The following is a 13,984-nucleotide window of genomic DNA, read 5'->3' as shown; positions in this document are numbered from 1 at the left end:
AAAAAAAACAGAAGTGCCTATCTATGCAAACTATGTTAGAGCTTTGAAGGGGTAATAATAATTATAAATAATGATAAAATATTTCAAATATTTCACCGATGAAGATTTGAGGGTGTGTAGTGTAGTAGTAGACTAGACTCGAGTGTGTAACAATAAAAAGGCCCTAAAAAAAGCCCAATAATGGATGGTTGGGTTGTTTTGCTTATGTGACTCGTCTGACTCTCTCTCTCTCTCTCTCTCTCTGTCTCTCTCTCGCCGCCTCTCAGCCACTTCATTTCTTTTCCCTCTCACAGCCTAAAACCCGCGACTTTCTCTATCTAAAACCCCTGTATTTCATCGTCGACGCTTCGGAGCTCTATTCGCGCTCGCTTTATCATCGGTACTCTTCTGAAAACTCAATATCTGTTCCGTTTTCTCTTTGTTGTACACTGTATCGCTGTTTGTTTCCCGAGGAAAAAAACGGTGCGAATAATAATTTCGCGCGAAAGAGGAGAAAAAAACCAACGGTTATCGATTATGCTCGTCTCTGTGTCCGATTCTGTGAGGAAATGACTAATTATTATGTTTGACCTTTGTGATACAGTAAGAGTTCTTGGCTTCCATAGGAAGGGTTTTAGAGCTGCAATTTTTTTTTTTTTTTTTTATATATGTACTTATTGTTAGATGTTTACTTGCTCATTTCTTATCATGATTTTTATTGAATGTGATTTGATAAAACATTTAATAGTTTTTTTTTTCTTTTTCTTTCCTTGCTATCCGTTTTATTTTATATTTCATTTTGAATCTTTGAGAGTGGCTCTAGGTTTGAGTTAAGTTGAGTATTTTTTTGCAATACTCATCAATCGGATATGAAATTGTGTATATATATATGTATATATATACATACACACACACACGCATACACGTTCTAATTTGACCGCTCATTTGCAGAATAAAGGAGGCGATATGGCTGGAAAGTCGGGGAGAGGGAAGAACCGGAAGGGGTCGAATAACACCGCCGCGGCCTCGAAGCCTGTGGACCCTGCCACAGTCTCGAAGCCCGTGGACCCCGCCACGGTCTCAAAGCCTGTGGAGTCGGTTGTTCCGTCCGAGTCTGTTCCGAATGATGTTCCTAGTAAAGGCGATTCGGGCTCGATAGAGTTGGCGAATGAGGCTAATGGCGTCCCAGTGACGGTTGAGCCGCAAAATGATACCAAGCCTGGTGAGACGCAAGGCTCAGAAGCTGACAATTCCGATGCTCAATCAAAGCAAGGTTAGTATTTCGACCGACTAAGTGTCATTTTCTTAACGCATTATTGTATATTAGATTTTTAAATATCTAAGGAGTATTGGGGATTAAAATTTCAGCGTATTCAAGTGTGGCAAGTTATGATTTTTTGTTTTTTTTTTAATTGGCTGCTATTAACATTGACTTTCCTCACTTAAAAAGATCCAGCTTTACACATTGTGTATGAGATTTTTTTTAATAATTAATTTTCCTCTGACGTGGCACAAATATCTATATATAGCGCTATAAATATAAAAAATATACCGTTACCGGGAATGCAAATAAGTGTAAGTGTAAGAAACGAGTAATTTTAGTGGTTTTCGTTCTGTGATGGGATACTTATCGCTTGTTGGATTTCTGAGTAGAAGTGAGGTTTGTAGTGTGTAAATCATTTTACAACCCATTATTTATTTTCCAGGTGAGCTTCATCTTTTTGGTGTTTCCGTGAAAACACAAAGTGGGGAAAAGCTTGAGCTTCAGGTTAGTGTTTTCCTGATATTTTCTAACCATATAATTACCTAATCTGAATTTGTCAGTTATTTTGTATATATATTGCTGTTTAGACAAATTGGAAGCTACTGATATATTTATTTATTCGTTATTTTTCTTATTTCTCTAAGCTGAACCCAGGGGATTCAGTTATGGATATTAGACAGTTTCTTCTTGATGCACCGGAGTCGTGTTTTTTCACTTGCTATGACTTGTTGCTCCACACAAAAGACGGGTCTTGTCATCTGCTTGAAGATTTTAATGAAATATCCGAGGTAGCTGATATCACCACTGGTGGATGCACCTTAGAGATGGTTCCTGGTATGTTCTGATACTCTCTCTCTCTCTCTCTATATATATATATATATATATATATATATATATCTCTCTATATATATGTATATATATATCCTGTAAAGTGTAAATATCTTTACAGCTCTTAACGGGTTTCTTCTTTTGACAGCTCTATATGATGATAGATCTTCGAGGGCTCATGTTTATCGTACCCGGGATTTACTTACGCTCTCCTCGATTCATGCCTCCCTTTCAACATCGCTGGCATTGCAATCAGAGACGGCGCAGAATAAAATAAGTTCAGGAGGTGAAGTCAAACCTTGTTCCTTAATGGACGATCTCGTCTTTTGATATGGAGAAGCGAGGATTTATTTTCTTGTTGTTTCTGTTCTGAAATGACAGGTTCAAACACCCCGAATGTGGAGGTTCCGGAGCTTGATGGTCTAGGTTTTATGGACGACGTTCCTGGCTCGTTGAGCAGTTTGGTATTTAATGGAGTGAAAGACGTAAAGTGTGTGGAAAGTATAGTGTTTTCGACATTCAACCCACCTCCTAGCTATCGAAGGTGCAAACTAATTTGAATGTTTTTTTGGATGTCAATTCTTTTATGCATATGGATATAAACAATATATTCTTTTTTGTGTTTGCAGGCTTGTTGGGGATCTATTGTATTTAGATGTGGTGACTTTGGAGGGGAATAAACATTGCATTACTGGGACCACGAAAATGTTCTATGTCAATTCAAGTACTGGGAACAGCCTTGACCCCCGGCCAAGTAAAGCTAATTATGAAGCGACAACGCTTATTGGACTCTTGCAAAAGATCAGCCCTAAGTTCAAAAAGGGTAATTTAACTTTGTTGCACCGCATTGGATTTCAATAGAATATGAACAAATATGCTAATTGGTTATTTCCTTTGTTTTCTCGTGTCTGAAGCTTTTCGTGAAATTATGGAGCGGAAATCTATTGCACATCCCTTTGAGAGTGTCCAATCCATGTTGCCACCCAATTTATGGCTTGGATCATATCCTATTCCTGGTAAGTATAATTATAACTTATCTCTATCTTCTTCCATTTAGAATTTTATTTAGCTTCTGAGATCGGATCGTGTAAAATCAGAATGCTTCTATGCAAATGGAAATCTCGATCCTTTCGCATCGCAATTGGTGCTATATATATCGTGGAACAACATGTCCTCAGGCTTAAACTGATTCCTCTATCAAAAGAGCAATTTTATTTTTTCAAATATAAAATTGAGACCAGGATTACTCTATGCAGTAGTATGTAAGTAAGTAATATCCCTTGAAATGCTATTGTTAGATCACAAACGTGATGCAACTAGAGCCGAGGACGCTCTCGTACTTTCATATGGTAGTGAGCTGATTGGCATGCAGCGTGATTGGAATGAAGAGTTGCAATCATGCCGGGAATTTCCTCATAGCTCTCCTCAAGAAAGGTTTGTAAATATAAGCGTTAGTGATTTATGTACTTTTTTTGGTTTATGATCGACTCGTCTCAATCTAAGATTTCCTCTGTTTATTATTTCGATAGAATCTTGCGGGACAGGGCACTATACAAAGTAACTTCGGACTTTGTTGATGCTGCGATAAATGGAGCTATTGGTGTAATCAACAAATGCATACCTCCGATAAATCCAACTGATCCGGAGTGCTTTCACATGTTAGTGTGATCACAATATACAAGCATTTTTTTTCCCTGTCGAATTGCATTTTATTCCTGCCTAGGTTTAAATAGCAGACTTGAATAGTCATTGTTATCTCATGGAACCTGATTCTGGGGCTCGTGGGGTTTCAAAATTCAAATAATTAAATTGTATTTTTTTCCTTGTGTAGATCTTTTATTTGTCAGTTTCTATCAATTTTTACAGAATATGTTTATTAAACTAGTAATTGCATTTTTTTTCACACAAGTAAATTGTTCCTCAGAATATAACTTATTTTTTTGTTTGTTGGTGTTTTTATAATTGTAAAGATATATGGCATCCTATGCTTTTATGTTTTTCATTCTAATTTGGTTGTGTTCATAAATTCTAACACTCGTCATATATAAATCCTTCAAAGATTGTGCCATCTCAACAGGATTAACTGTGTTTGCATTTGATTTCTCTTGCTTCAGGTATGTTCATAATAATATATTCTTCAGTTTCGCAATTGATGCGGATCTTGAACAAGCTACCAACAAAGGTGTGTCAGAAAAATCGGCGTCCAAAACGGAACTCTCCAACGGGCCAAAGTGTGATGGATTGGCTCCAGAGTCCGAAGAAGAGTCCGCTGAGACTGAGCAAGCCACGTACGCTTCTGCAAATAATGATTTGAAGGGCACCAAAGCATACCAGGAAGCTGATGTCCCAGGAATCTATAATCTTGCTATGGCAATAGTTGATTACAGGGGTCATAGAGTTGTCGCCCAGGTAAACCAAAAGCTTAACTTTTTAATTTAATTTTTCTTTTGTCTCATTTTATTTGGCCCTGACATATGATGAGGGTGCCATGTTCTATATAGAAAGAAAATCTCAAATTATTTGTACACAAAAGTTGTATTCTCGGTCCCATCTTCTGCTGTTTTTAAACATTTTTCTTTTGATTGTCGGCATAATTTTGTTGCATTCATTTTATTGGTCTTTTTGGGATCCAATTGCTCTTTTATCTCGAACATTTAAGTTTTTGGCTTGCGTTCCTGCTGCAGAGTGTTTTGCCAGGTATTCTTCAAGGGGATAAATCAAAGGCTCTTTTGTATGGTTCTGTTGACAATGGCAAGAAAATATCATGGAGTGAAGAGTTTCATTCCAAGGTGAAGTTGAACATCGTTCATACTTCTTCATTCTATCAAGATTTACATGCATTTTTTATTTCATGAACTTTCAGCCTAAATATTAAGTATTCTTATTTGCTTTACTTATTTTTTCAGGTGGTAGAGGCTGCAAAACGACTTCATCTGAAGGAGCACATGGTTGTTGATGGATCCGAAAATGTTTTCAGATTAGCTGCACCGGTGGAATGCAAGGGTATTATTGGTAGTGATGAGAGGTATTTTATTCTGTGAATCTTATAACAGTATTTCTTCTCAAACTAACCACACCTATCCATATTTGCCTCGGGCTATAACTCCCTTCTTCAGCATCTATTTTGTTTCTGTCCCCCTGTAGATTTTTTTTTTGGTCTGGCCAACGATGAGGGTTATTATGATCAAATGAATAGTTAATTTTGACTTCAAATACTTATACATTTTTTTATACAGGCATTATCTTCTCGACTTGATGAGAGTAACACCTCGCGATGCAAACTACACTGGACCCGGCTCCAGATTCTGTATTTTGAGACCTGAGCTAATCACAGCCTATTGCCAGGTATATGATTTAATAATCTTTGTTCGGTTACAAATATTTTTCTTGTTTACATTCTGATTCACATTTCTCCGCAGATGAAGAAAAACGTTTTAGCAGAATCAAAATGTGCGTCTCACTGTGAAGAAAATGGCCATGGAGCCTGTGATGACAAACAGGTGAGGTTTAAGTCGAGTTACCTATAATTTCAGTGTTTTGGTTGGTTTATTATTGCTTCGTTACAGTTAATGACCTTTTCAGGATAAAATTACTATATTTTAACAACGCACAATTGTTGCTTCTCTCTGCCAGGTTTTGTTTTGTTATTCCTCCACCTATGTTATGTTGATTACTCGGTGGTACTTAAAAAAATATTATTCGTTTTCAACTTAACTTTTGTCTTGCCCATCTTTTACCCAACCTCAATTGTCCAACACCGAGATAATTTTAAAATGCATGACAGATATCTCATGGAACAGTAATGTATAAGTACAAGATAAATAATTATGCGGGTGTTTTTCTTTTTCTTATTTATTTGAAGATGGTTAAACAATGGAGCCAAAAAAAAAAAAAAATCGAAATCGGTGGACCAGAATTTAGATTTGATTTTGTAAATACGCTAAACAGTATTTTCATGCCCCAAGTAATAATTAAGGCATATTTTATATGTTGCAATGTTATTGATCTTATAGGATAAGACCAAAGAAGAAAATCGCAAGGATGTTCAAGAGTGTGCTTCTGCCACCATTAAAACATGCGAATCAGAGGGTGAAATCTTTTTCAACCCAAATGTCTTCACCGACTTTAAGTTGGCTGGAAATCCAAAGGTTAGTCATGGATATTAATTTCTATATTTCGTCCCAATCAAGTTGAAATAATCTTAACCATTTTTCTTTTCTTTTTCGGATATTTCAGGAAATAAAAGCCGATGAAGAAGAAGTGAGAGAAGTTAGTTCGTACCTAGTAGAAGTCGTGCTTCCAAAGTTTGTACAAGATCTCTGCACACTCGAAGTGTCTCCCATGGATGGCCAAACACTGACCGAAGCCCTTCATGCCCACGGAATTAATGTTCGGTACATTGGAAAAGTATGCATTCTTCTTCCTAATCCCCCCCTTTTTTTTTTTCTAAAGATTTCTAGACATTATTTCCTTAAGAGAAACAGTGGTATATAAGTGTTATGATGGGGGTTTAATTCGATGTTTATGACAGGTGACTGAAGGGACCAGACATTTACCTCACTTGTGGGATATCTGTTCTAATGAAATTGTGGTTAGATCTGCCAAACATATTTTTAAGGTGAATTTATTCATTTATTTATTATGATTTTTTGTTTTTTGTTTTGGGTTCCGTTGATTCTCTTAGATTTCTCATCATTGCTACCTAACTAACTAGGGCTCTCTATTCGATTCTTAGTTATTTTAGTCAATTAGTAACATGATTTCAAATTGGCATCTTTGGGTATCTTTGCCAAGTATTGACAGCGAGGAACATAGAATGAAGTGTGAAGTTCTGCTTAAATATTAGCCGAACATTTCTGTTACAAACTTTGGAAATAATGTTAAAAGTATCCATCGTGGTGAAATGTATGCCCACGGAATTAATATTAGCCAAACACTAAAATCTTTTGAAATTTGAAGTTGGACAAAAACTGTGTGACCTCGATATTTAAGAATTGAATTTCCTGATCTTGTACCTCATAATTTTTTTGTTTCGAGTACTTATACGGTGTTCAGGCATGTGTCTATTATCATGGAAGTCAGTGAACTGTAGCCAATGTGAACTGTAGCCAATGTTTGACCACGTACTTGGTGCTCAAAACAATTATTAAAATATGTTGTGAATTTGTTCAGCTTTAAACATTTTTTTTTTCATTTGCGTGCAGGATGTTTTAAGAGAAACAGAAGATCATGATCTTGGGCCAGCAATTTCTCACTTCTTCAATTGTCTTTTCGGAAATTGTCAAGGAGCAAGAGGTGCCGGAAGTAACTCACAATCTAAAACTCCAAAAAAAGTATGCTCAGCGATCATAGTTTCCCGAATTTATTAATAAAAATAGGATGAAATTACTCAAATATGGATTTGCATACCTTCATCCACTCTAATCTTATTTATTAATGATTTAATAAACTAAAATGTTACTAATTATTATAGCCTTTTAATTAATAACTCATTATTGCAAGTGCTCTAATAAAAGTTTTCTCTCTACAGCTCACAATATGCCCATATTGAACACCCAATGATTACTTCATTGTTTCCCAGAAAAAAAAATAATTTCGCATTAATAGTAATGGATTTGCTCACAGTTATCTGATTATGTCTTTTACTATTGTAGTTCCAATGTCATCAGTAGAATATGTTATTTCTGTTTATTTCGTACTACAATTTTTTTTTTTTTAAGTCTTCTGAATATCAATCTATGAAGTAGTTCTTTTATTTCCCAACAAAAAATGTTTTAGGCTTTTTTTTTAGTAGTAATGGTTGATACCTTAAGCTGGACTTTGTTGCTCATTTTCTGTTATCTACAGGACCAAACATCTCATGCTGGAAAGTTTTCCAAGGGACAAAGGATAAGAAGCGGAGCATCGAGAAAAAATCCAGCTTTATATTCAAGCGTTAATTCTGAAACCTTGTGGTCAGATATTCAACAGTTTGCGAAGTTTAAATATCAGGTATGCGTTGCCTTGAGTTGTAATATGATGCGTTCAACCATATGAAAATTTCATTCAAGGTCAATTAAAAAAAATGTTTATTTAACTCTCTTGCAGTTTGAGATACCAGAGGACGCTAGAGCTCGGATAAAGAAGGTTTCTGTGATCCGTAATTTCTGCTTGAAGGTAAGTACGAAGCCGCTGCTCTTTTGACACTCAATTAATTTCTGCTCCGATGGATGGGATGTCAAATGTCGTCTTACTATTTTTTCTTTCTTTCTAATAACAGTATTGTTATCAAACTATTTTACACTCAATTAATGCCTTTTATTTATCATGAAATAATTATCTAATGATCTCGCACAGTAGATGACTCTGCTGTTGAGCCATATATGGATTGTTCTATCAGCTTGTTACAAGCATAATTTGTTATTTAAATTCTAGTTTTGGTTTTTTTTTCTTTTTAATTTTTATTTTATATTATGAATATTCTGTTTGCAGGTTGGAGTTACCATTGCAGCACGAAGATATGACCTCAATGCTGCAACGCCGTTTCAGGCTGCGGATGTCATGAATCTTCAGCCTGTGCTTAAGCACTCGGTTCCGGTGTGTACAGAAGCTAAGGATCTCATTGAAACTGGGAAGCTCCAATTGGCTGAGGTGTGTACATTCGGTTCGTGTTTTGTGAATCATTACGTACTCAAAATCTTGCTCTTTATGGTGAATAAAATAATATAGCCCATGCAATGTTAATTTACGGAAAGTCACGCCCAACATTTTTTTCTTTTTCTTCTTCAGGGAATGCTTAGTGAAGCTTACACCTTATTCACCGAGGCATTTTCGATTCTTCAGCAGGTAGATATTTTATTGCTGTTTGGTCATTTGGACTTCAAAATAATGTCGAAATCATCCAAATAGCCGACTTAGGAAATAGCAAGTCTTTGTAATTTTGTTTGTTATTTTTTTTTTCCTTTTTATGAGAAACATTATATAAATTGAGAAAATAAGCTTGGCAATGGCTACTGTAGATGTTTATTTGTTAACGTAATAACATAGATACATATGCCATACTGTAATTTTTTTTAGTATATGAATGTCTACTTAATTGGTATAATTGTTGTGTCGTTGGGTTCAGGTCACTGGTCCAATGCATCGCGAGGTTGCAAACTGCTGCCGGTAGATACAACAACCTTATTCACTTCCAACTCATTTTTTTTATAATTATATTTTACCCTTTTTTGTGATTCATTTTTTTTTTGTTTTTTTTTGTTTCAGGTATCTTGCTATGGTTTTATATCACGCTGGAGATATGGCCGGAGCAATAATCCAACAGCATAAAGAACTCATCATCAATGAACGGTGCCTAGGCCTTGACCATCCCGACACTGCTCACAGGTAATGCTTAAACTTCTCTATTCTCTTTCTCAGCAGCTTATGTCTATTATTGGTAGTAGTTTATTGGCATTTCATCAGCAACAGTAGTTTCCTTGCTTTAAGATTGTTTATTTCTTTTGAATCTTGGAAAGACCGAGTTCTAGTTTTCTACAATTATATTTGAAATTTTCTTTTTCAGCTGTGTAATATTGTATTTTAATTGTATGCAATTAATTTCTCGAGAAACTAATGTGAATAGTTAGTGTATATTGTCTAAAATCAACGTAGGTAAAATCAAGCCAAGGTATGGCTTTTTCTCCAATTCCGAAAGTACCCATCCTCGTGCTATTCAATTTGTACATGGAAATGGATAATAATATTATGTCCAAGAGTGAGATTCTTTTTTGCTGAAAATAATAGATGTCCAAGAGTTGTGCTCAGTCTTACCAAAATAGTTATATCGGCAACATTGCTTTAGAAATTGTTCACCTCTTTTGAATCTTGGAATCGCCGAGTTCTAGTTTCTCTTTTTCTGTAGTTATGTTTGTTGCTTTAATATAAATAATCTTCTGTATGTAACGCAGTTACGGAAATATGGCTCTTTTCTACCACGGCCTAAATCAGACCGAACTCGCACTAAGGCACATGTCTCGGGCATTGCTCCTGCTAAGCTTGTCGTCCGGGCCCGATCATCCCGACGTTGCCGCGACTTTTATAAACGTGGCAATGATGTATCAGGATATCGGGAAAATGAACACCGCGCTTCGTTATTTGCAAGAAGCTTTGAAGAAGAATGAGAGGCTCTTGGGCGAGGAACATATTCAAACCGCAGTGTGCTATCACGCCCTTGCAATCGCTTTCAATTGCATGGGTGCTTTCAAGCTTTCACACCAGGTATGTTCATATATATATATATAAAATGTGTGTCGTGTTGGATCTCAAATAGAATATAGGATTTCATGGGTTTTATTATTAACAAAACAATATTAGACCTACTTCATAAACAAGAATAATTTGCACCTGCAACATGTCGAATAGAAACTGACATGTCCCTATGCAATTCTAATTTTTTATTATTCAAACTTCTCGTTTCTGTCGTATTTGTACTGTAAGAGCGTATGCTTAGGTTAAAAAACGTAAAATAAAACTGCTGATTCGTTGAATTTGTGTTTTTTCATATTTGGCGAGAGCATATGGACCGAATATTCTCTTTTTAAATTTAGCAAAATGATTTCTCCTTTAATACTTTTGCGATGTCATTCGTTATTCTAGAAAAAGCCTAAAATTATTTTGTTTGCACAGCACGAGAAGAAAACGTACGATATCCTTGTAAAGCAACTTGGTGAAGAGGATTCAAGGACACGGGATTCCGAAAACTGGATGAAAACATTTAAGATGCGTGAGCTACAGGTGAATCAGATGTTGTTTCAAAATGATTGATAATTAAAACATGAATAAAAAAAAAAAAAAAAAAAAGAGTTGGTTTTGTTGGGCCTCTCAGAATCTTAAGCATTTTCTTTGTTGTCGCAGTTCAATGCACAAAAGCAAAAGGGTCAAGCTCTAACTGCCACCTCTACTCAGAAAGCTATCGATATTTTAAAGGTAAACACGACTAATACTTTGTTCTTCTATTTTATGCTCGAAAAAATCGATGCAAAAACCATTCTCTACTCGTTTTTGCTTCCTAGTTGCCCTCCGTAATTGAGAACGAGATTTTAATCCACACTCTTTAATATGTATATGTTAAGACTCTTGATTAGGAACTACTTCGTAATCTAATGTTCATTTTCAATTTTAAGTAGAAAGAGCTAGCCAACAAATGAAACGAGCCTGGCAAAAGCCAATACACAAAGATACACTAACACCGCACTTTGTCGGGAACAAAGAGCCAGGCCAAATTACAAAACGGGGATACCCCACAGATAACCTATTTAAAAATAGTAACTCCTAGAATATCTCTCATTTTCAAAACTTCCATAAATTCTTTGGTTATTTTTCATATTATTTTCATCCAATTTTGTCCTTGTTCTAAATGAAAGTAGGAAAATGTAGCTTGGTTTGATCGTTTGTTTAATCATATAATATACCCGAGAATTGATTTTTTTTTTTTTTTTTCATGAATAGGCACAGACTCGTAAACAGGAAAATTCCACAGATGGCTTATTTAAAGATAGTAATTCCTGGAATATCTCCCATTTCAAAACATCCAAAAATACCCTATTTTTATATTTTCAGCCAATTTTCTCCTTATTCTAAATGAAAGTAAAAACTAAAAAGAAGTATAAAGAAGGTATTGGAGATAACTTCCACCTTGTAAAACAGAGCACATCCACAATTACATGGTCACTTGCTACAAAGACCCAGAAAGATGGCTTGGTTTGATTGTTTCTCTATTCATATAAAATATAAACCCGAGAATCGATTTGTTTTTTTTATTTTTTTTCACGAATAGGCACACCCGGACTTGATGCAAGCGTTCCAAGCAGCTGCGGTGGCGGGAGGAGCGGGATCGGGAAGCAACAAATCGCTGAACGCTGCTCTGATGAGCGGCGGCGGCGGAGAGGCTGCTCTGCCGCGAGTGGGTCGAGGCGTGGACGAAAGGGCGGCTCGGGCAGCGGCGGAAGTGAGAAAAAAAGCGGCGGCGAGAGGGCTTTCGATCCGACCCCACGGAGTCCCCGTCCAAGCATTGCCTCCACTCACTCAGCTCATCAACATCATCAACTCCGAAACCCAACTACAACAACTACAACAGACCTCAAACGGTGATGCCAAGACCGACCAAGTCGAAGAAGGTCAAGCCTCTGCGCCGGCCGGGCTGGGAAAAGGCTTGGGTTCCTTGGATGCCAAGAAACACAAGTCCAAACCCAAATCAGCAGAGTGAGAGGTTTTGTGTTTTTTTTCGTTCCCTTCTGTCTTCTATTAAAAAAAGCTGCAAGTTTTTTGACGGGCTCGAAGACGAACGATCAATTGGGATTTCGCAGCAAGCCCGTGATGTTGAAAATGACTTCCCTTGCCATATTTAAATAATTTAATTTTTGTTTTGTTTTATCTATGCAAGGGTGAGCTCTTTATTTTTTTTTTCAATGTTGCTTAAAATGAAATGGCTTATTTGATACCCTTTTTTTAAAGGGTTTATTTCTGTGATTTTTATTTCTCATTAGAACGTTTAGGCACATGTCTCCTGTATTGGTGCTTGGATAATTATTGGAAATTTAACAATCCAAATTTTGAATTTTTTTTTTTTTTTTTGGTTGCTTGGTATTTGTATTTCAATTATTTGCAAGTAAGTTCTCTGAGAAACTAATGCAAAAAATTATGTCCATGAGGTTTTTTTTTTGTTTTTTTGTTTAAAGAGTTGTCTTCATTCTTTTGGATGATTTAGGGATTTAGGTGGAAAAGGAAGAGTCCGAATAATAATGCGTAATAGAGAAAAATATAATAATCTAGGTATATAACTCTAATATAACCAAATAAGTAAAAACTAAAATAATCTTACATAAATAGAATGACAAATATGTTATATGCTAATATCTTTCCTCAAACTCACGATGCTTCAGCAATGACCATTGAGAGTTTGTCAACTAAGAAACGGAAGTGTGAAATGGAATGAGCTTTTGTGAACAAATCAGTAATTTGAAGCGATGAAAGATCATAGGGCTATGTGATCGTACCAAGCTGTAAATGATGGCAAGTAAAATGACAATCAATCTCAATATGCTTGGTTCGGTCATGAAAGATCAAGTTACGAGCAATCTGGATGGCACTCTGATTATCACAATATAACGACGTAGGATAATGAAGAGTGACACCCAGACCAGCAAGTAACCAGCGTAACCAAACAATCTCACATGTAGTCGTGGCCATAGCGAGATACTCATCTTTAGTGGAAGAGCGAGAAATGACATCATGTTTCTTGTTCTTCCAAGAGATGAGTGAATCTTCAAGGAAAACGCAGAATCCAGTGGTGGACTTGCGATCCGTAGGATCATAATCCAATCGGTGTCAGAGTAGGTATGCAGCTCTAACAAAGACGAGGAAAGAAATAGGAGACTATGAAATTGAGTACCACGAAGATACCTGAGAATGCGAAGAATGGCATCCCAATGAACCGTGGTAGGAGCAGTGGACAAACTGATTGACAACATGCGCAATATCCGGACGAGTAACCGTGAGATAAACCAAGCTCCCTATTGCCATGCGGTATAGACTAGGATCGGCCAGAGGAGACCCGTCAGATGGAGAGTAGCGAGCATTGATTTCAAGTGGAGTATTAACAGTCATGTTGTCAGTGTGGCGAGCGCGCTAAAATAGACTGATATATACTTTGACTGAGATAGAAGATAGCCTTTCAGGGAGAAAGTCACCTCGATACCTAAAAGTAACGCTACAAACCCAGATCTTTCATAGCAAAGCACCGAGCCAAGTCAGACTTCAACGATTCAATCGTATCATAATCATAGTCGGTAATAATCATGTCATCAACATACAAGGACAGAAGGATATGATATGTCTTTGTATGCTTGACAAACAAGGCGGTGTCATGCTGATTAGCGAGAAAGCCAATAGAGG

At 36.4% G+C, this 13,984-nt stretch overlaps 1 protein-coding gene across 1 annotated transcript; it reads left to right on the top strand.

Annotated features, from left to right (window-relative positions):
- The first annotated feature begins 212 nt into the window (after nucleotides 1-212).
- On the top strand, nucleotides 213-12,654 carry NOXY38 (tetratricopeptide repeat (TPR)-containing protein). Its single transcript, XM_089614751.1, has 29 exons — nucleotides 213-379; nucleotides 931-1,252; nucleotides 1,686-1,747; nucleotides 1,888-2,077; nucleotides 2,220-2,357; nucleotides 2,453-2,615; nucleotides 2,701-2,894; nucleotides 2,986-3,087; nucleotides 3,370-3,505; nucleotides 3,601-3,729; nucleotides 4,186-4,480; nucleotides 4,756-4,860; nucleotides 4,978-5,096; nucleotides 5,308-5,416; nucleotides 5,491-5,571; nucleotides 6,085-6,219; nucleotides 6,308-6,478; nucleotides 6,603-6,689; nucleotides 7,276-7,404; nucleotides 7,919-8,062; nucleotides 8,159-8,227; nucleotides 8,543-8,701; nucleotides 8,840-8,896; nucleotides 9,177-9,217; nucleotides 9,317-9,436; nucleotides 10,000-10,309; nucleotides 10,718-10,825; nucleotides 10,946-11,017; nucleotides 11,868-12,654. Exons 2-29 carry the CDS (start codon nucleotides 946-948, stop codon nucleotides 12,294-12,296), a joined length of 4,161 nt encoding a protein of 1,386 aa, XP_089470877.1. The 5' UTR covers nucleotides 213-379; nucleotides 931-945; the 3' UTR covers nucleotides 12,297-12,654.
- Nucleotides 12,655-13,984: the final 1,330 nt, after the last annotated feature.

This window comes from Urtica dioica, chromosome 5 (assembly GCF_054948205.1).
Source record: "Urtica dioica subsp. dioica isolate 48M chromosome 5, U.dioica_male_clone48M_v1_H2, whole genome shotgun sequence".
In the NCBI taxonomy this organism is placed as follows: Eukaryota; Viridiplantae; Streptophyta; class Magnoliopsida; order Rosales; family Urticaceae; genus Urtica; species Urtica dioica.
Note: the sequence above shows the minus strand (reverse complement) of the source record. Positions and strands in the feature narration are given on the sequence as shown.

Bases quoted from the DNA above. Each gene is read 5' to 3' on its own strand.
- NOXY38 (XM_089614751.1), top strand. From the start codon at position 946: ATGGCTGGAAAGTCGGGGAGAGGGAAGAACCGGAAGGGGTCGAATAAC. The intron at 3,088-3,369 runs GTAAGTATAATT...TGCTATTGTTAG, and splicing joins TGGATCATATCCTATTCCTG to ATCACAAACGTGATGCAACT. The intron at 3,506-3,600 runs GTTTGTAAATAT...TTATTTCGATAG, and splicing joins CATAGCTCTCCTCAAGAAAG to AATCTTGCGGGACAGGGCAC.